Source organism: Pinus tabuliformis, chromosome 7 (assembly GCF_031772625.1).
Source record: "Pinus tabuliformis cultivar Carrire ecotype Pingquan chromosome 7, CPIR1, whole genome shotgun sequence".
Lineage (NCBI taxonomy): Eukaryota > Viridiplantae > Streptophyta > Pinopsida > Pinales > Pinaceae > Pinus > Pinus tabuliformis.
In genome coordinates, this window is record NC_142293.1 from 2,003,470,601 (window position 1) to 2,003,492,041 (window position 21,441).

A 21,441-nucleotide genomic window follows, 5' to 3' on the forward strand; every position below is an offset into this window, starting at 1 on the left:
CTCACGTCTCGATCTTGCAAAGTTAAATGACAAAGAGCAAGAGCGAGCACCCGCATAGGAGGAGTTGTGAGTTGTCACGAAGATCTGGGTTTAATTGGGCTCTGTGGTTTAACTTACTTGGAACGCATAGGAGTTGTGAGTTGTCACGAAGATCTGGGTTTAATTGGGCTCTGTGGTTTAACTTACTTGGAACGAATTGAATTGAATTAATTCTGTAAGGGGATTCAATGGCCACACAACATTCTGCTGCTTCTGCTTCTGCTTCTGATGATGTCGATGTGTTTGTGAAGAATTATTACAAAGATCTTGTTCTGTCACCGCAATCGCTATACGGATTTTATAAGGATTGCAGCACAGTTGGTCGCCCAGACTCCAATGGAAAATTGCTCTCAGTAACAACTGTGGAGGCTATCAATCACCTGATAACGTCTACGGACTACAGTGCGTTAAATGTGGAGATCAAGGCAGTTGATTCCCAGGCGTCATATTACAATGGAGTAATAGTTTGTGTAAGTGGATCAATTACCTTTAAGAACAGCAGTGGAACGCGAACCTCTTTCACTCAGATCTTTTTCCTGGCTCCTCAGGAAAGGGGGGGCTACTTTGTATTGAATGATGTGGTTAGATACAAGTTGGATGAAAAGAAAAATTTTGTTGAATATTCCATCAAACCAAATCCCAATCCCAATCCCGTCTCAGAGCCAGAGCCAGTTGTTAACTTTCAACCATTGGCTGAAGCTCAAGCTGGGAATGGTGCGATTGAGGAGATTGTTCCTGTTGCTGCTGATGGGGTTCACGAAAATGACATGCCGCAGAGTGAAGTCCCACAAGAATCAGCAATTGAACATTTTCAGAAGAAGAAGGAAACTCCAGTTGCAGTTCAAGAAGAAGAAACTCCAGTTGTAGTTCAAGAAACTCCAGTTGCAGTTCAAGAAGAAGAAACTCCAGTTGTAGTTCAAGAAACTCCAGTTGCAGTTCAAGAAGAAGATGCAGATGCAGCTCAGAATGGAGGGCCAGCTAAAACTCCAGTTGTAGTTCAAGAAGCACCCAAAGAGTCCTATGCTTCAATTCTTAAGAAAAATGCAGCACAACAACCGACTGTTGCAATTAAGAAACCACCTCTTGTGAGAACCATAACCAGAACCAGGGCTCAGCCAAATTCTGCTCAACTTTCACCAAATTCTAATTCTACTCCTGTCAATACGCCAGCTAATTACAGCACTGCAGGTGGAAACGGTAAATGCTCTGTTTTTATCGACAACTTACCTCTGAATATTACTCCTCCCCAGGTTGAAGAAGAGTTGGAGAAGTTTGGGGCCGTAAAACCTTGTGGCGTTCAAGTTAGGAGTAGGCCAGGAGGTCGACCTTGTTTTGGTTTTGTAGAATTTGTAGAAGCAGCTTCAGTCCAAACTGCACTACAGTCTTCCCCTATTCTAATTCGAGGATGTAAAGTATCTGTCAGCCAAAATGAAAAACCAACTGGCAAGTCCACTCCTTTCAGATTCAGTGGTAGTAATTACAACATTGCAAAAGGAACTGGCCAGTGTTCTGTTTTTGTCAACAACTTGGCTGCAAAAATTACCCCTTCCCAACTCGAGGAAGAGATGAAAAAGTTTGGCGCAATAAAGCCTTCTGGTGTCCAAGTTAGGAACAGGCCAGGAGCCCAAGCCTGTTATGGGTTTGTGGAGTTTAAAGAAGCAGTTTCGGCACAAACTGCTATACAAGCATCTCCTATTCTAATCAATCATCGTCGAGCTTATATATATAAGCGAGAGAATGGCCAAAAATAGTATAGGGAGAAGTGATTTTGCAAACAACAACAGAGCTGTAGGAGGTTCCTTGCCTGCACGTCAAACAATGGCTACATAGTGTAATAATAATTACTTTTATTTATGAATTTTATTTTATTTTATTTGATGGTGAGACAAATGTTGAAGTGAAGTGAAGGAAGGGTAAATGAAAAGTTAAATAAAAATTATTAATAATAAAATATACGATTTATTTATATAGTTCAAAAAAAAATTAAAAGAAATTTGATTTTATTATAATTCTTTTCCGCGCAGCCAGTTGGATTGATAGGTCTGAACATTTGGAGCGGAAGCTATTTTTCACATCTCCTCAAGACGACCACTGTGCCAATGCATCCGTGGATGCCGGTCACTGCAATTTTTATTTAATTATTTTACATTTTACAATTTATATTCAATTTCAATTTTTAAAATAATACAATTATAGAATTACTATATAAAGTATCAAATAACATATTATGTCATATAAAAAATAATATATGAAATACAAAATTACATTATATAAAAAATAATATCATTTAATATATATTAACTACATTTACTAACGGCATTTCCTAAACTATTTATATTAATATATTATTAATCATATTTTAATTTTGATTCCAGAATCTCACTTTCAATTATACTCATTTATATTATTTTTCATGTGAGAATCTGTATTGTTAAATGCTTGAGATCACATACTAGCCTCAATGCTATCTCTAATTAAAACTATGACAACTTTAGTCAACATACATGTGGACTAGACTCAAATCCAATTCCCACCAAATTCTCACAAAATGAAATGTTCCATTATTTTTCATTGGTTATGTTGCAAATCATTCAAGAAAGATATGAATTCATTATGATTTTCATGCCTTGTTGCACAAACTAGCAAGCCTTGTAGAGTGGCAAAAACTAGAGGGCACAACAACACCTTAATGCTATACATATTACATTAAAACTTTTATAAAATATATCAAAAATAAAAATATCAAATGCATATATTCTATATAGATAAATGTAAAATTTATCTTAATTTAATTTAAAAAATGTCAAAATCTTTTCATATGCAAACCTTTCTTAAATTTAAATTTTGCACTTGAAAAGAGGATTACATCGTGAGAGGTTTGTTCCCTCATTATGTTTGGTAGATTCCAAATTTAGATGGATCTATATTGATTTTTTATTGTCTTGTCATATTTATTTGTTTGTGAATGCATTTTAATGTTTAAAATTAATATCTATGATTTTAAAATTAAGAAATTTATATGCGTTTAGTTCAGTTTACTCATATACAATGATAAGTTTGAACTCCTTTTTTGTTATATGGCATCATAGTTTGTGATGATTGTGGTATATCATGGAGTTTGAACATGTTATGCGTCAAAATATGAGCAACCATGGAAGCTTTGAAATGGTGTTCGAGTCTGCAAAAATGATCATATATGTGGATCGGCACCCCTACCTTCTTGGCCTCTCTGCATCTGCATCGTTTTCCAAAGCCTCATTTCAACTTAAGATACAAAGGAGAATTGGTGATCTCAAGAGAACTATCTATGATTCCCTCCCTATTAGAATATCATGTATGACTTCTCGAAGTCCATGGTGATGGGACCTAGTGTGTGCAGTGATTAAAACACCAAAACAATGTCACAAAATCCCATTTCAATGGAAAACATGTATGATTTCAAAGAGTACTTACCAATTTGAAGGCACATTTTTTCACAATGAACCCCACATTTCATGTATCTTGTTGTTCAACAAGATATCTTCACATGAGAATGGCATTAATTTCTCTTCTTGAGGTATCACACTCCAACCAAATGTTTTAGTGAAGTTAGGTAGAGCGAGGGTGGGTGTTAGACACACAATATCCTTCAATTCTTGGAAAGCATGATGCATTATTTCATTACAACTAAAAACATCTTTCTTAAGCAAGGCAGTGAGGGGAGCAACAAATTTTCCATAATTATAAATGAACTATCATGTGTAAATTTTTAGGCCAAGGAAATTGTTTGTACTTTTGAGACTTGTAGGATGGGGCCATTCCTTCTTAGCTTAAATTTTCTCATGGTCCACTTATACGCCATCCTTTCTAAAAATATGGTCCAAATATTCTACTTATGAGACTCCAAAGGCATGTTCAAATCAAATGGGAAAGAGTTAATGATGAGATAGTAGTTGTAAGACAAGATCCACATGGGTAGCATGATCCTTTTAATTTTACTGTAGATACAGATTTCATCAAAAAACACAAGTACAAAATGAAATAGAAATGGTTTAAATATGTGATTGATGAGATTGTGTAAGGGGGGGTGGTGGATTACAAATGACATAGGGCATCACTAGTAACTCATAGTGGACCTCATGACTATGAAAATTTGTTCTGGGAATGTCAACCTTCTTCATATGAATTTGGTGATACCCTAATTATAGATTGAGTTTCGTAAAAAGTTGAGCACCTTTGGGTTCATCCAAGACATCATCAATGGTTGGAATAGAAAAATTATGCTCGATAGTGATTATAGGAAGAGCATGAAAATCAGGACACATGCACCAAGTTTCTCCTATTTTTAGTACAACAACAAAATGCCACCTCCAATACCACTGCTTTTCAGGCACGACACTCCCAAAAGAAACCCCACAAATGAACAATATATTAAAGTAAATTAAAAATCTGGTAAAATTAAGAAAAAGTTATATAAGTTTAGTTCATATTTCATATATACAATGATAATTTTGAATTCCTTTTTTGTTATATGGCATCATAGTTCTTGATGATTGTGGTATATCATGAAGTTAACCCTAAAATGAAGTTCAGTGAAATACATGTCCATAATGGAATGAATTACTCGAGGTTATAGTGAACTATGATATAACCACAAAATGTCCCTTTTAAAGGAGTTTCTCCATGTAGTGAGAATTGGTGATCTCAGGAGAACTATCTATGATTCCCTTCCTATTAGAATATCATGTATTACTTCTTGAAGTCCATGGTGATAGGACCTAGTGTGTGCAATGATTCAAACCCCAAAACAATGACACAAAAATCCATTTCAATGGCAAACATGTATGATTTCAAAGAGTACTTACCAATTTGAAGGCACACTTTTTTACAATGACCCCCACATTTCATGTATCTTGTTGGTCAACAAGATATCTTCACATGAGAATGGCATTAATTTCTTTTCTTGAGGTATCACATTCCAACCAAATGTCTTAGTGAAGTTAGGTAGAGCGAGGGTGGGTGTTAGACACACAAAATCCTTCAATTCTTGGAAAGCATGATGTATTCTTGCATTACAACTAAAAGCATCTTTCTTAAGCAAGGTAGTGAGGGGAACAACAAATTTTCCATAATTATAAATGAACTGTCAAGAGTACATTGTGAGACCAATGAAATTGTATGTACTTTTAAGACTTGTAGGATGAGGCCATTCCTTGTTAGCTTCAATTTTCTTATGGTCCACCTATATACCATACTTTATAACAATATGGCCCAAATATTCTACTTATGAGACACCAAAGAGTTTCGGAGAATTTGGCATCTACAGATAAATACTAGTTCCCTAGATTAGTAGCCATATCTAGAACAACAATTTAAAGAACTTTGGCCTTTTCCTATAAGTAATAGATAAGAAAAAGAAGATGAGAAGACCTACTTGTAGTTCTGATTTCCTCTTGTCTCCTTTGTATCGATCCTGTCAGTCCTTCCCGTACTTAACACGCTTGAGAAGTAGCTGTAAAGAAAAACAGAAGACAAAGAACCAATCAAAGAAAAAGATCTATTGAATACAAGTAAATGGAATCAGATACATTCACACATATAAGCATCATATAACAAGATAAGAATAAGGGAAAAGGTTCAAATAATATTGAATAGAATAAGGAATTACAACCATCAAGCCTGATTTGAAGTCACTCCTCTGGCTTGGATCCCATCCACATCACATCAAAAGCATGAAAAACTTGTAGGATAACACTACCTGTCTCAAATTCAATTCTCGTAGCAACATAATCTCCTTACAACTAAATATAGTCCAGCCCCTTGATCACTTACATGAGTGCTCAATTTATAGGAAGATGAAGGAGGTTATGTCATAAATGGGGGTATTGAATGGCCTTCCATACATAGAATTAGTTCCATGGAGGAAGGGATGAGAGGATAGGATGAATCTTAACTTATTCCTCATCCATTTTTTAGCTCATAAGAGTTGATAAGTGAGCAAAAGTTCTATATTACACCAAAAGATAATAATATTCCCCAAACCCTATGTGAATTTCACTCAATCTCTCCCAGTGTAGGTCAAAGAGGGCCTAAGTGCTCTACAGAGCACCCTGGCATGGACTCAACTACTCTATAGCACACCCTTACATGGGCCTACCTACACTGGTCCCTTCAGAGATCATTTCAGGATCTCTTCAAGTCATGAAACTATCTGGGAAGGAGGCATTCAAAAGGGTGACTTATTTAGGGCATGTAGCAACTAAAATTAGGGTTTGATGAGCCCTAAAACAATGATCTAGAGGATGGGAGTGATGTGCGCAAATGGATTTGTAACAGCTGCCCCCTAAAGCATGAAGTCAACAAATGTAAATGTTGAATGAAATGCTTTACAATGTGATGAGGAGGTTTCAAAGTGGAAGGTGACCTGCATCAATTACAATACATATGTCATGATATTTTGACTTTTACATGAATTGCCGATGGAAGGCATACCCATGCTCAGCATAAAAAAATTTCATTGCATTTACATAGACAATCGTCTACAAATAGACCCATGAATGGGTGACCATCAGTGTAAAGCCGTTGTACATATGACTTAGAACTCCTAAAATGGCAACCCGGATGGATGAAACTAGATCTGAGATCTTCTATCTCATTCAATCATTCACTCAAGTATGAGTCTAACCATGTGAATATGTGATCTGAAGTCAAACATGGGAAGACACTGTCTGATTACCAGCCGATGATGTAAGTTTTTAATAGACGCGAGATAAATAACCAATAATGATAATGATCCTCAAGGTACTGCATTACATTTTGCATGGTGTGAATGGATGAATTGACGTCTAACACCATACAAAGTCTTTCGGTCGAAGGTCATTGATGTCAACATATCACCTGAAGCAAGAAACCTACCATTGATGTATGCAAGCCTCAAGGAGGGCCTTGATGCATCCCATATCAATGACACAAAATGAGTGTAATGATTTTGGAGACAAAATTTAATTGAAGACACAAGGTTGAGGAATGATGGACATGAAAATGAAGGTTTATGGTATTGCAAAGGATGAATTTTAACTGGATAGCTTCTCTTGAACATGTCGATGACACTAAAATGAATTGGTAACATTGAGCAAAACACAAAGTGATGGATGGTATGATAGAAAAAAAGTATGATAACTGTCATGCTGATAACCCAACCCAAATAGTCAGGGTGATGAAGTGAAAGTGTCATGTTCAAGAGTGACCTGCTACCATAAAGTGGTTTCCCCCCTTTTCCTATTTTCCCCAATCATTGCTGACCAGTACCTCTTTAGTTTTATCAAGCTTGAGGAGGATAACATATGCTTGTTTTATAATTCCACCATTCGGGTGAATCCATCGCTATGTTATGTTTTAATGAGTCTAGCGAAGGTGAAACTCAGTCTTGTCTAGATGGACAAGTTTTTCGCTATTTGATTTTTTAACGAGTTTAACGACAAAGATAACTCGGTCCTTTTCATGTTTAGAGAGTTTGAAAAGGGACAAAAAGAAAACTCCACAAGTTTTTTTTCATATATTTGTCTCTCAAGCCTGAAAATGCATAAAACAATACGAGAGAGAACCTATTGACCATGTTCGGTTAACGTATTCCTTTTTCGTAGTTAATCTATCTCAGCCCGAAAAAGGGTTAGACTTATACTGAGAAGATGTCATTTCCAATCTGTTAACGAGCTAAAAAGGAGAAGTTCTCGGTAATATTTTCATGTTTAGAGAGTCTAAAAAGAGCTTAAAGAGGACTCCAAGGGGGTTCCTTTTTCATTACTTAACAGAGCTCGAAAAAGAGATAAAAGTATGCTCTATGGTCAAAGGTAAAATTTACAATCGATCATGTCAAATTCTATAAGTCAGCTGTAAAACCTGCTCAAAACATCACCAAATGGATTAAAAATACTAGTTTCATAGGTTAAAATAGACAAATACTAATCTTTCGTTGATTAATGAACATGAAATAAACATAAACAAGTTTCTACCATGAAATTTTTTAGTTTGAGACTTACCATTCAGTTTTGTGCTCTGGGTTAGTTTTTTACCTTGAACTTCATCATCTAATTATGAGAGATTTTGTGGACCATTTCTCATGCCATTCAGACCAGGTAGGAGATCTACCCCTCCTATTTCTTTTTAGGTCATTCTTTTACTATTTTCATGTAAATTTTAGGGATTTTGGGGCCTCTAGGGTTTGATTTTTTCACCCTGGGATCAGCGCAAGGTTTCACATCGAAAATTGCACTAAAGAGCACCCTGATATAAGGTTTCCTGCTCTGCAGCACGTTGTCTCTATCCTTGGGCTGCGTTGGGTGAGTTTCTCGAAGTTGATTTCGCTGTTTGCTACAAAATTTGTCCTGTTTTTTGCATGGAAAGGATCCTAACTAAGATTATGACTAGATTTCAAGCTTTCATCAGATCAGAATGTTGATTACATGGAGAGAAAGAGAGCATGAAGAAAAAGACATGGTTTCCCTAAACCATCTGGGTACAATTGAGGCCCTCAAAAACTATGGGTTACTCAAATACTTCAGGTTGTCCGGAATGAGGCAAGAAATAGAGATATTGAAATTCCTTGTTCATTCATGCGATCTGACAGATCAAAATTTTCACATAGGGGAAAAGATGGTCCTTATTACCATTGATGATATTTACTTTCTTACCGGACTGTCGAGGCGAGGTTCCCCCATCTCACTTTCTGGATTTGCCCGTGGAGGTGAATTGGTGAGGGATTACATTCGACAATTGTGTTGTTCACATACATAGCCTAGAAAGGATGGGAAAATAAACATCAGGGATGTAGGTGATTTGCCTTTGAGAACGATCCTCTTCACAATCGTAGAGTTGGCTAGCAGTTTGACTCTTCATCTGGCGAACAAATCATATATGCAGTATGCACTTGAGTGTCTAGAGCCAAAAGTATTCAACTGGTGTGAGGTCGTGCTTTCTTCACTACAAGAAAAACTGACCAAGGTAAAAAGTGGTAAGATGAAGAATTTCTACTATGGTTCAATCTTAATCACTTTTACCTTAGAGAGAATCCCATTGATGCAACCACAACATGTATTACTAGGTTACTTGGTCCTAGAGATCCGCATATGCAAAGATGGGTCGAATTGATAGTTGGACATGCGGGTCAGTCAACAATCATTTTTTCCACTACATTCTTTTGTTGGCTTGATCAACAATACATTGTCATCGAGGAGCATACATACTCAGGGATGGATTTTCGTGGAGATCAAGACTTGATTTTACGAGTTGGAGCACAATGGGGTGATATAGGTAAATTGTTTGACAAAAGTGTTTTTTGAATTTTCAAGTTTCTACATGTTTTCTGTGTTTTTAATGTTTCCAAGACTAAACTAAAGTCATTTTCATGCATGCAGATGTGGGTATTGTTCAAACTGTGGGACACGAACAAGGTGAAGATGGGCCAGTGTGGAGAAACATGGGGAGAACGATCCTCTAGGACTTGGACTTGCCTGAGACCTTGGCAGAGTTGCAAGATCACATAGAGGGACTACGCCTTTGTATTCTGAATGTTTGGATCGAGGAGTTACCTACGACGCTGCAGTGCCACACTATTGGTGTTCCTAGCCTCTGGATGAGGCTTTTGCGCATGATAGCTTAGGCTGTGACTTATTATCATGAACATCACTAGGTCTACTTACGATGCTTTTGCGTGCATTTTGAGTTTTTGGGTCAGATGACCAAATTTGTCTTGGACACAAATTTTGTAAAGACTTTTAAAACACCTCTATTTTATTTTCAGATTTTTTTATGTTTATGTTCAATCATATTCAACTAATGATGTGAATTGAAAATGTTACTTTTACATGTGTCACAAATGTCTATTTAACACATAATTTGCTAGATAATCAGTTAATGTGTTAAAGTTTATGGAAATATGTTGATATTGAATGTATTCCAAATTCATTTCCAAAATACGAAATCTAAGGAACATACTAAGAATTGTTTCGTTTCGGATGGTATACACACTTGTAAATTGTAGTACGATGAGTTGTGAATCCAGCCTAATGATGACTCGGCGAATGCCAAGTGAAATGAAATCAGAGAGAAGTTCTATCAACGTGTTATACTCAACTATATTGTTTGTCAATCAACCGATACAAATCCCTTTAAAACTCACTAACTTGCCACTTGGAGATAAAATAACCCATACTGCAGAAGATAGGTTCTGTATACTAAGACTAGCACCATCGACGTAACCAATAAATGGTTCCGAAGAGTCCAACATCTGCAACAAATGTAAAGTAGATTACTAACCTGATTAAAAAACTCTAAAAGACACACACTAACACACACATATGCAATGAAAGCATATATACAGTGAGTTTTACTATAATTAATTAGGCATAGTAACGTTTGATGTACAACCTGTTTCAGAGCTGCGACAATGGAATCCCATCATAATCTACTAACTCGTAGGCACCTTTTTCCAAAACATGCTTGAAAATATAAGGACCCATCCACATTGGTTAAAATTTACCTGCTAAAAGTTTATCCACTTCTTGATCGTAAAGTAATACTAGGTCTCCTTCTGAGAAGATACGAGGCTTAACATTTCTATCATATTGCGCCTTGATTCGTTTCTTATGATCTTCGTTAACCAATGCAGAATCACAACAGGTTTCAGCCAAATGGATAAGTTCTAAGAAATGCACTTCTTCTTCAGAAGTGTTAGGTAACAAGTCAATCGTGAGTTTGAGAGATGAAATTTCACATTGTATCAATAAGATTGCTTCCAAACCGTACACCAACCGAAAGGGTGTGAATCTAGTTGCATTTCTCACTGAAGTTCGATATGCTCACAAGGTAGAGTACAAGATTAAATTCCAGTTTCATTTATGAACCCATATCATTCTTTGCAACATTGGCTTCAGGACTTTGTTGATGGCCTCAGCTTGTCCATTCGCTTGTGGATAATAAGGGGTAGAACTATCATGTGATAGTCCTAACTTAACAGTTAACTCAGCCATCATGTGATTGCGAAAATGAAACCCATGATTTGTAACTATGGCTTGTAGTACACCAAAATGGGTGACCACGTGGTTGAAAAAGAAAAGAACAGTTGTTTCGCCATTGTTGTTTAATGTTGGCATCGCCTCAGCCCATTTGGTAAAATAGTCAACAGTGACTATAATATATCCATGCCCCTCGATCGAGGTGGGGTTACATGTCATGAAGTCAATGCCCATTTGGCTAATGGTCGAAAAAAAACGACTGGATGTAATGGTGCAGGTGGTAATCTGGTTTTTTGGTCATATATCTACATGACAGCTTCTAACAACAATATTACAATCTTTGAATATAGTTGGCAAGAAGTAATTGACACGGAGAATTCTGTATGTGGTAGCATATCTAGATAATTTTCCACCACAAGCATCTAAATGGAAATCATTCAAGGCTTTCTCGGCTTCCTCATGTGTTAGGCACCTCCGTAAAATCGCATCAATACCACGACTTTAAAGAGTGTCACTAATGATCAGATAATCTTTGGCTTGGTATCAGATACGTCGTTGTTGCAAGCGAGAGGTTACAGGCCAGAAAGTTTGGGTCTGAAGATAGATCAATATATCTCCATATGATGATATTAGAAATAGAGACTAATCTAAAATTGATGGTTCAAATGTTGAATCAATGGAGGTCGAGGGAAGGTCACAAAGTAACTCGGAGAAAACAGGAGATTTATTTGATTTGGAATTGATGAATTCTAGATCAAACTCCTGCAAAATGACTATACATTTTGAGTATTTTCCCCTCAGCAATTGATGTGACAAAATATATGTCATAGGGTTGCAATCTGAAATGACGGTGGTCTTCCGGAGTAGGATGTAGTGGTGAAATCTCTAAATAGCTTACACTGTTGCCAAAGCTAGTTCCTCAACATAAGACTACTTACTTTATATATCATTGAGATTTCTCAAATAATATATCAAAAGTTCAATCCCATTTTCCTCTTAGACTAAAGCCATGGCAATGGTTGTATCTGAAGTGACGAGATACAGGTAATAGTCATTTTGATAATTTGGAGAATACCTTAATGACGCTCTAATCAAGGTATCTTTAAGAGCATCAAAGGAAGCGTGTGCAACCTGATCCCAATGGAAGGGTATGTGCTTTTTCAAAAGACGTGTAAAACCTTTAGTCATTTCAGTGTAATTGGGAATGAACCTCCTCAAAACGTTAGCCTTCCCTTCGAGTCTCTATTGCTGTAAAAGATTTGAAGGTGGAGGCAACTCAAGAATTGGTTGAAACTTTAATGGATCGAGTCGAATTCCATCTCTTGACACTAAAAAACCAAGAAATGAACCAAAACCAACACAAAACACACATCTGTATAGATTAAGTCATATATTATAGTGTTGGCATCGTAAAAATATCGCTCTCGAATGTTGCGGGTGATCAGTCTGCTTTCATGAATGAGAAGGTAAATAGTCAAGGTAAGGTTGAACAATGTGCTTGATGTTATGAAAGCCATATTTCATTGGCCTCTGAAATGTGGCCCCTACATTCTTCAAACCAAATGGGAGTTTCCTATAATAAAATGTGCCCCATGGACATATAAAAGTTGTTTTAGATTGGTCCTGTGGGTGGATATTGATTTGATTGTCTTCAGAAAAAGCATCCATAAATGAGAAAATTTTGCATTCGAAACATTCACCAATAATCTAGTCAATCCTTTGGACATGCCTGATTTACATCCCTATAATCGATGCACACTCGAATTGTCCCGTGTTTTCTCATCACAGGAACAATTTTGGAAACCTAGTCAGTAAGAGGTATAGGGTAAATGAAACTAGCATGCAAAATATTTTCATCCTTTGCTTTAATGGCAACGACTTTATTTGGATGAATAAGTCGAAGCCACTATCGTACTAGTTTGACATCAGGATACATCTTTTCATGTTTAACAATACTAAAGTCTATACATGTCATCTCCTCGTATGACCATGAAAATATATCACAAAATTCACGAAAGAGAGTATGGTAATTATTAAGTTCTAATGGAGAAAAATATTTTCTAACATGAATGATTTCTACAACATTAGGTTTGCACAAAATATCAATAGAAATCATTTCTTCAATATTTGACAGGTTTTGCTGGGAATCTACTGTGTCTATGAAAACAGAATTCGAAAGGAAATCAACAACTGAAGGGTGGTTAAGTTCCTTTGAATAATATTGGATGTCATTTGGAAGATGGGAATGATGATTATAATCTTCCCACGGTTCTTATCCTATCATCATTGATTGGACAATTCCTTCATCTGTAGAAAATATACATGAAAAGGAATCCAAAGAAGTACCATATTCTAATGAACGGTCTACCCATACAATTGGTGAAAGTGGATTTGGGTTTTCCGCTCAAGCCAGGAAAATTGATTGCTATGCAAGCTCAATGGGGATTAGCGGCATAACTTTAGTATTACTATCAACTTCAGAATTGTTGGTAATCCTCCTTAAATCAAATGAGGTGGAGGAAATCATGTTGCAAGTCTCTACTCTTGCCACTTCCGCTAAATCAGATGCTGACGATAGCATAAAAGTACCCATTAGGGAAGGATCCTTAAAGGGACCTACACCAACACTTTGAAGTGATACCGGGGGTCGGTGTACCAACAGAATACTTCCAGTCGCCTGAGAACTAGATGCAAAGAAGGCAAGTTGATCAATAATTGTGATTCCACCTTTATGAGGGAATGCAATCGTATGAAAGTACATGGAAACCACAACAACCATAGCATATACCCATGGCCTTCCCAGTAAAATGTTGTAGGCGAGGGGTCCATCAACTACCTCAACTTCAATAGTAACTATTTTCCTCCCTAGTTCAATTTGTAGGTTACTCAAAATCCCACAAGGTGTATATGTGTGTCCGTTGAAAGCTTTTAACATTGTTGGTGATCTTGACAATGGTGGTGAACCATGCGTTTTCTAGTAGCTCATTGAAATAATGTAAGTATATGCCCCCTCATACATAATAGTTCAGTGAACATTCTTATTAAGAGTCTTTACTTGAATTAGGAAAGATAATTGTTCCCGTAACTGTAGTGCATATCCCGTATGGTTAAAAACCAAAAGATTGGAATCTGTAGGGTCTATTCCTCCAATTTTTGACAGCAAAGCCTACTTCTAGGAGGGACACTTTTGTAACACCTCGGGTGTCGACAAAGCAGAAGGTGATCAAGAAAGGTCGTATACTATGTTATAGTTCTGAACTGCTCGAGCTCGAGGGATAAATGTCAATTTATGCACAACTCCCTTTGGTGGTTTTATTGTCAATTCTGGCACAATAGGTGGTGGAATATTTTCAAATGAAGTTGATGTCGAAGGATTAGGTTGATCAGTGGCCTGATTATTCAAAGACGGTGATGGATTTCCATAATATTTATTTCGTTTTGAGGCTTTGTAATGGAAAGCATAACTACTTGGGATGTGGAAGCATGGTCTCTCGCAACCAAATGTGTCTCTGGGTTTGGAAATGGATCAATCAACACTGTAGATGTGTTAGAAGTCTTTAGAAGCTTATAGACTTCTGAGTGGTGTGGATAATTGATCTGAAATGGGGCACTAAAGGCTTCTTGTCATGCTTACAAGAACCTCTCCCACTCCAAAGCTTATATATCCCCAAGATCTATGCTTATGATTGATAATTTGCATAATTAAAAGAACTTGAAATAGGTGTATGCTTGTGTTTGCCTTTAACTATTAAGTGATTATGTTCATTTTCTTAAACTGATATGAAATGCATATAACAGTAAATAAAGCAGCAAATAAGAAAACCACAGGACACAACAATATAATATGGAGTTCACCCTGATATCTTGGGCTACATCTCCTTGGGCTCTAATCAACTCAATTGGACTCTTTGGGATTATGACTAAATTATTCTACAAGATCCACAATCAACTCTAATAGGTTACGACTAAACCATGGGCTTAGAATACCATTTTTATCCCTATTTGTTTGGCTCTCTGGCTCTCTGGCTCTCGGCTCTAGCTCTCGGCTCTTAACTCTGGCTCTCAGCTCTGGCTCTCGACTCTCGGCTCTCAGCTCTGGCTCTCAGCTCTTGGCTCTGGCTCTGGCTCTCAGCTCTGGCTCTGGCTCTTGGCTCTGGCTCTGGCTCTTGGCCCTCACTCTGGATCTTTGTAAGGGGAATAACTACCTCCAACCTCTGGTGGCTTCTCCTTCTTCTCCTCTTACTGGCTCGGATTATTTCCAATGTGTGAGCTCCTCCCTGAGCCTCTACAAAACAATGGGATTTATCCCTCCAATGGCTCGAACTCCTCGAGTCCACAAGAATCATGCCTCTAGACCCCCTGGATGGTTACCAAAACCTCTTTGGTTCCCAAAAATACCTTCCTTTGTGCTGGACTCTTTTGTCCATCTCTTCGCCTTCTCTTCTATGTTCTAATTTGTGTTTTCATGACAAGTTCTATTTCATCATTTCTTTGTGGTTCTGCATCTCTTCGACTGGCCCTCTAGCTCACTGGATCTACGTCTGGCCTTCTAGCTCTCTGGCTTTGTGGCTCTGCGTTGGCCCTTTGGCTCACTGGCTCTGTGGTTCTGTGTCTTCTATAACGCATTTCTATTACAAAACGCCTGCTTACATTGTGGCCCAGGTGAATGGGAGCTGTTACAAAGAAAATACACAGGCAGCCTTTCTTCGGGAAAATTCCCAAAAATGGAACATAATAACCAATGCATAGGAAATTCATGGAAAAATAGATTAATCCGGATCTCAAGGAATAATAAAATCGGCACTATAACATCATCATGTCCGCCCATTGCAATCGCATGTCGCATGGTGGATTGGCCCCTTTGCATTATCACTATCCGATTTACCGATCTTTGATCACTTCAATCGTCGCCTCATCAGCTATCGACATTATCGCTATATCGCTTATCAGCAGTCACTGCTTCCATGGTCTGCATCCCTTAAGCTCCCCCGATTAGCAATCTTCGATCAGATCCTACCTGTTGATTCCTTTTCCGATCCAATGGCTCAAAGTGCTCATCTCCATTAGCCTATCACACATCGCAATACGTAATGGCATGGGTCTTGGTGCTATGCTCCTCCAATCACTGATTGTATCGGTGTATCGCTGTCATTGATCGCACATCGCATCGTCATATGTCAACGACCCTTTGTATTGCACTACCCGATTGGTGATATCGGTGCATCACATATCAGCCCTTCGCAATGCTACGGGTCCTCCCCTTTGGTTATGTACGATGCGATATTGTGATGCGACAAATTGCAATCGCATATCGTTGCATCCTTCGGCTTGCGGTAAGTCTGCTCCTTGGATTTTCCTCCGATGCGATTTGCTCTAAGGAACATGTATTTCCCTTAAGTCACATTTAATGAGAATTTTCCTCCCTTTCTAAGGACATTGGGCAAATTTATTTTTACAATAAATTCTTCATCTGAAGCCCATTTTAGCCCATTCAAATTGCATTAGATTCAAAATGAAGAGATCTACGCAATGATACTATTTCCAAGAGGAATATTTTCCTCTATGAGGAATATTTTTAGACTTAGAGTCTATACTAGATCCATTTTGGATCATGCCTTCCCACTAAAAATATTTTGCACTCTGTTAGTGTCAGTCTTTGTAGCCTTCCTCTAGTGATCAAACATTCTCTTACAAAGTGATTTTAAGGTGTGGAGGTCAAATTATGTCATTTCAGTGAGTCTTCAAGCAAAATTTTGTCACTAGGTATTAGGTTTGGGGTTTGTTTTCATTCCTTTCAAAGTTGTCCAAACTTCAGTCTATGACACCATTCAGCTGAGTGTACCATCATTCAGATGGTTTTCATCATTATGTTAGGTTCCAATAGGTCATTTTACACCTTGTTCATGTTTCAGTTGTGCCTAGGTAAGGTTCATTTCCCTCTCCTGGGGTTTTGAAGGTAATTTCTCTTGGATGGTCAAATCATCAGCAAAATTTGTATTCTAATGGTCATACACCTTCCCATATCCTTAATGTATCTTATTAAACACTTACCATCACTGATATCCCTCAAATTCGTCATTTTCGCACAAACATTAGTTTCTTGCTACAATTTGACAATTTTCTAGGCTAGGCCTGTGTTTTGTCCTTTTGGACCCCTTCCCCTAACTCAATATTTGAAATTCCACTTTCCCCTGCTTCTTAATATCCCTCCTTACTTCTCAAAATTTTCTCAAGAATTTGGAAGCCCCTTATCCCCTTCATTTCACTTCATTTCGACAAATCCCCTATTCCACACATCGGGATAGGTTTTACTCCAATGATGTTTTTGAGAAAGAAAAGATGAATTTTGGAAAACTGAGAGATTTTTTTGTCAATAATAGACCAAGGAAGAAAAACCTCCTTCACTTTTTACATAGGTGTCATGGTTTTAGAGAAATTTCGAAAATACAGTTGCCTCAGGAGAATTGATGCACCTCTAAAGTGACCTTGGGAAAATCAATATTTCTCCTAGCTTGGTTGGCCTAATGACTTGCTTAATGAGTCAAATGATAACTATACACAAGGATATTTCCAATGAGCCATCATGATCTCAATTTGGGGTTGAGGAAGACCTTCAAAAGTTGACTGCAACAGCACTCTGCCTTTAGGCAACCTCATTTTGCACATTTTGACCAGTCTTGGGAGATTTGACATTTTACAAGGAAAATGAACTCCAATTTGAAAATTTCAATCTGGGTTGGAAAGAATACTCGATAAGCTTTCCAAAAAGTTGTCCCATGCCCAATTCCGACACCGGGAAGGCCTCCAAAATTGGTATATAAAAAGGCACAGTGCACCTGGGTAGTGGCGCGGTGCATCAGTGGTCCGCACCTTTAAAATAGAGAAAGTGCGGTCAGGTGCATTGGAGACATGACCATTAGGTGCGGGACCGTATGTAATAATAAAATAAAGTTCGGAACTAGAACTTTTTGGAGCAAAACATGTTTTTCTACCCGATGCACCACGCCATTAAATCGGGTCGACAACAAGGGGGATACCCACCCGGTCCGGACCTTGGTTGGCAGCTCCTTATCCGTTTGGTATAGCGGGTCCGACCGGGGATAATGGGACCAGTTTCCCAATTTAAGGGTGTGTGTGTGTGCAGAGTTGGATGATGCTAATCTAAGAGTACTTAAAGCTAATTTAATTCAAACTTTTAAACTAACTCTATGCTATTGTAATCTAATGAGAAACAACACATCTAATCTATGCTAACCGGGGGTGTATTTCTTCTATTATGTGATCTAAAGAGATTTCAAACAATAACTGGTAATAAAGATCATTCAGCTATCATAAGAATAGAAATCAATTAAGATAAACCACTTTGCATAAAAGGTTAGGCAAAACAGTTGTGAACAGCATATCGCATAATAAGTTATTCATATATCAAACATAAATAAATGACTCCACCATACAAAAGTGCCAAATGGTAACTCACACATTCATGTAGTAACATATAAACAACTAAAAACTGTATATCACTTTAAGAATATAAGCAGAAATGGCCAGGAGATAAAAGTACCATTTATGACTGGTTCCACTCATAAGCTTCAAGCAACAACGATTTATCTCTCCTTGCTCTAACATCTACTAAGAGTACAGAAGTGCAACATCAGTAGCAGATATCAAATGCAAACATTAATAAACCTTGATCCATCCATTTATCAAAACCACCTCCGAGGGTGCAAAAGTGCATGTTCTGAGGACAAGTTTTTTGACAAATTTCTGGACCCTTCTCCTAATGCCTGAGAAGGGTTTAAATATTGCTAACTAATTAACTTAATTACATAAATTTAGGATACAGTTTTAAATGACCGCCCTTCTGCTAAAGCAAAACTATTTCTAAAATTTGAATCTAATTCCTAACCATTTTTGTATTTGCTCCTTAGTGCTGCTAGCATGCAACATTCGCCTGGGAAGAGTCGGTTGGTCGCCTTCTGCTTTCGTTTGAGCTATGAAAATAGAAATAACAAGCGCTGGCACCACTTTCTGGTAAACTAGAAGATATTTTCGAGAATCTTCCTTTGGATGGGTGTATTCACTGCGTGTATACTTGTTAATAACCCAAATTTCTCTCAAACTGATTCTGCTTTTGCTATTTCAGTTTCCGGTCTTGCGAATGACTGAACAAGTTAGGGACTTTTCTCTCTGAACAATTTTCTGCATCGAAAACTGCCTCCGTTCTTTGTTCCAGGCTTTTCTGGTACATTTTCCTTCTTTAGCGCCTTTTTTCCTTTACCGGGCATAAGCTTCAGGATCTTTTGTAAACATGCTGTTTTTGTGTGCTTTTGACTCTGAGCGTTGGATGGACTATTGACATCAGCATCTGTTGAGTGATACTCTGGAATCTGTGGTCCTGTTGCATGCAGCATCCGTTTATGAAGGCATCTCTTCTCTGTTCTCCGAGCATTGACGCTTTCCCCTTTTCCTTAGATGTTTCCTGCACATTGCTTCATGTTATTTCCTGTCTTACAGTTTACACAAAGGAAAAGAATAATGATAATAAAGATTGACATGAAAGCTTTAAGCTCTTATGAATGTATAAAATCATGACACCCATAGCGAACTGACTCTTTGAAAAACACAAAACTGTCCTTCTTGAATACTTTGGCGTACATTCATTAATTTCTTTTAAGGCGCGCGCCCAATTTTGGTTCACGGACAGCTTTCCTTGAATACTGCGCTGAGGAAAATTTGCGATGGGTGATTTCTGCGACTCGCATCGCAGCATCGTGGATCACGTCGTCAAGATGTGTCATCATAGAAATTCATGATCGCATTTATCGCAAATCGCATTCAACGCAGATCGCAGCATCGCAGATCACAGATTGCGCTTAGTCATTCAATCATTGTGTGCTGCTTACGCGATGTTGCGATATGCGACGTCGTATATTGGCGGTCGGAGATTTCTTAAGATTTTTCATTTAAGAGCGCTTCATAATGTATGCGATGCGATGAATTTCGCGTCGCTTCTTCGCAGTTTATTATGCTCATAAGAAAATGTTTTATTCTCTTCTCGCGATGCGATACAGTTTTAAGGAGTTGAATACAAAAATTTTCATAATTTTTTTTTTTGGATTTTTTATTAAGGGTCCCCATTTGCTTGGTGTTATTGCTAATACCAAACAAAGAGGGGGGGGGGGGGGGGGGGGGGGGGGGGGGGGGGGGGCGCGTTGCTGGTGGCCACAACAGATCCCTAATAACATCAACATGTAAGTTGGGGTTGATGTTCCCAAATAAATATGTAACAGTTTCCCCCTAAAGTATGAGGTCGTAAATATCTATGTTGGGTGAAATGGTTTATCATGAGGATAGGAAGTTTCGAAACAGAAGGTGACCTGCATCAATTACAATACAATACATCATGATAATTTGATTTTTCTCATGAACTAGCTGAGGGAGGCATTCCCATGCTCAACTTATAAACTTTCATTACATGTACATAGATCAAATAGTCATCTACAGATATAGACTTATGATTCTACAGATATAGATTTGTGATCCATGATTAGGATGAGCATCTGTGTAAAGCCTTTGTACATTTGATTTGGTAATCCTGAATATATCACAACCCGGATGGATGAAACTAGATTTGGGGTCTTCATCTCATTCAATCTGCACTCAATGTATGAGTCTAACCATGTGAATAGATGTTCTGAGGTCGAACATGGAGAGACATCACCTGATTACTAGCCAATGATGGAAGTTGTTAATAGATGCAAGAGGGATCACCGATAATAATGATGATCCTCAAGGTACTAAAATACATTTCACATGGTGTGAATAAATTATTTTATGTCAAAGACCATGAAAAATCTTTCAGTCGAAGGCCATTGATATCAACCTATCGCTGAAAGCGAGAAACCTGCCATTGATGTATGCAAGCCTCAAAGCACTAAAAGGGTGTTTCTAAGTCAGCTTCTTGGATGATGAGCTGATGTCGAAAAGAAACGACTCATTGTAGGAGGGCCTTGATGTATCCCACATCTATGAAACGAAACGGAGTAAATGATTTCGGAGATGAGAATCAACTGACGACACAAGGTTCAGGAATGGCAGTCATGAAAATGAAGGTTCACAATATTGCAATGGATGAAGTTTTAACTCGATGACTTCTCTTGAACATATTGGTGACACTGAGATGAATTGGTAGTGTTCACCCAAAAAGTGATGGATGGTGTGATAGACCAACGGTGTGATAACCATCAAGTTGAATGACCCAACCCAAATAGTCACGGAGATGAGGTGAAAGTTTCATGTTCAAGAGCGACTTGCTACCATAACTTTTTCAAGACTTTTCCCATTTTCCCCAGTCATTGTTGACCAATACCTCTTTATTTTTATCAAGCTTGAGGAGGATAACATATTCTTG

The 21,441-nt window shown here is 37.8% G+C and overlaps 1 protein-coding gene across 1 annotated transcript; it reads left to right on the top strand.

The window, feature by feature from the left end:
- Positions 1-227: 227 nt before the first annotated feature.
- Positions 228-1,790, top strand: LOC149256511 (nuclear transport factor 2-like). Its single transcript, XM_089455388.1, has one exon. The coding sequence runs from the start codon at positions 228-230 to the stop codon at positions 1,788-1,790; it is 1,563 nt and encodes a 520-aa protein (XP_089311514.1).
- Positions 1,791-21,441: the final 19,651 nt, after the last annotated feature.

Excerpts from the sequence above, each read along its gene's own strand:
- LOC149256511 (XM_089455388.1), top strand. The coding sequence starts at position 228 with ATGGCCACACAACATTCTGCTGCTTCTGCTTCTGCTTCTGATGATGTC.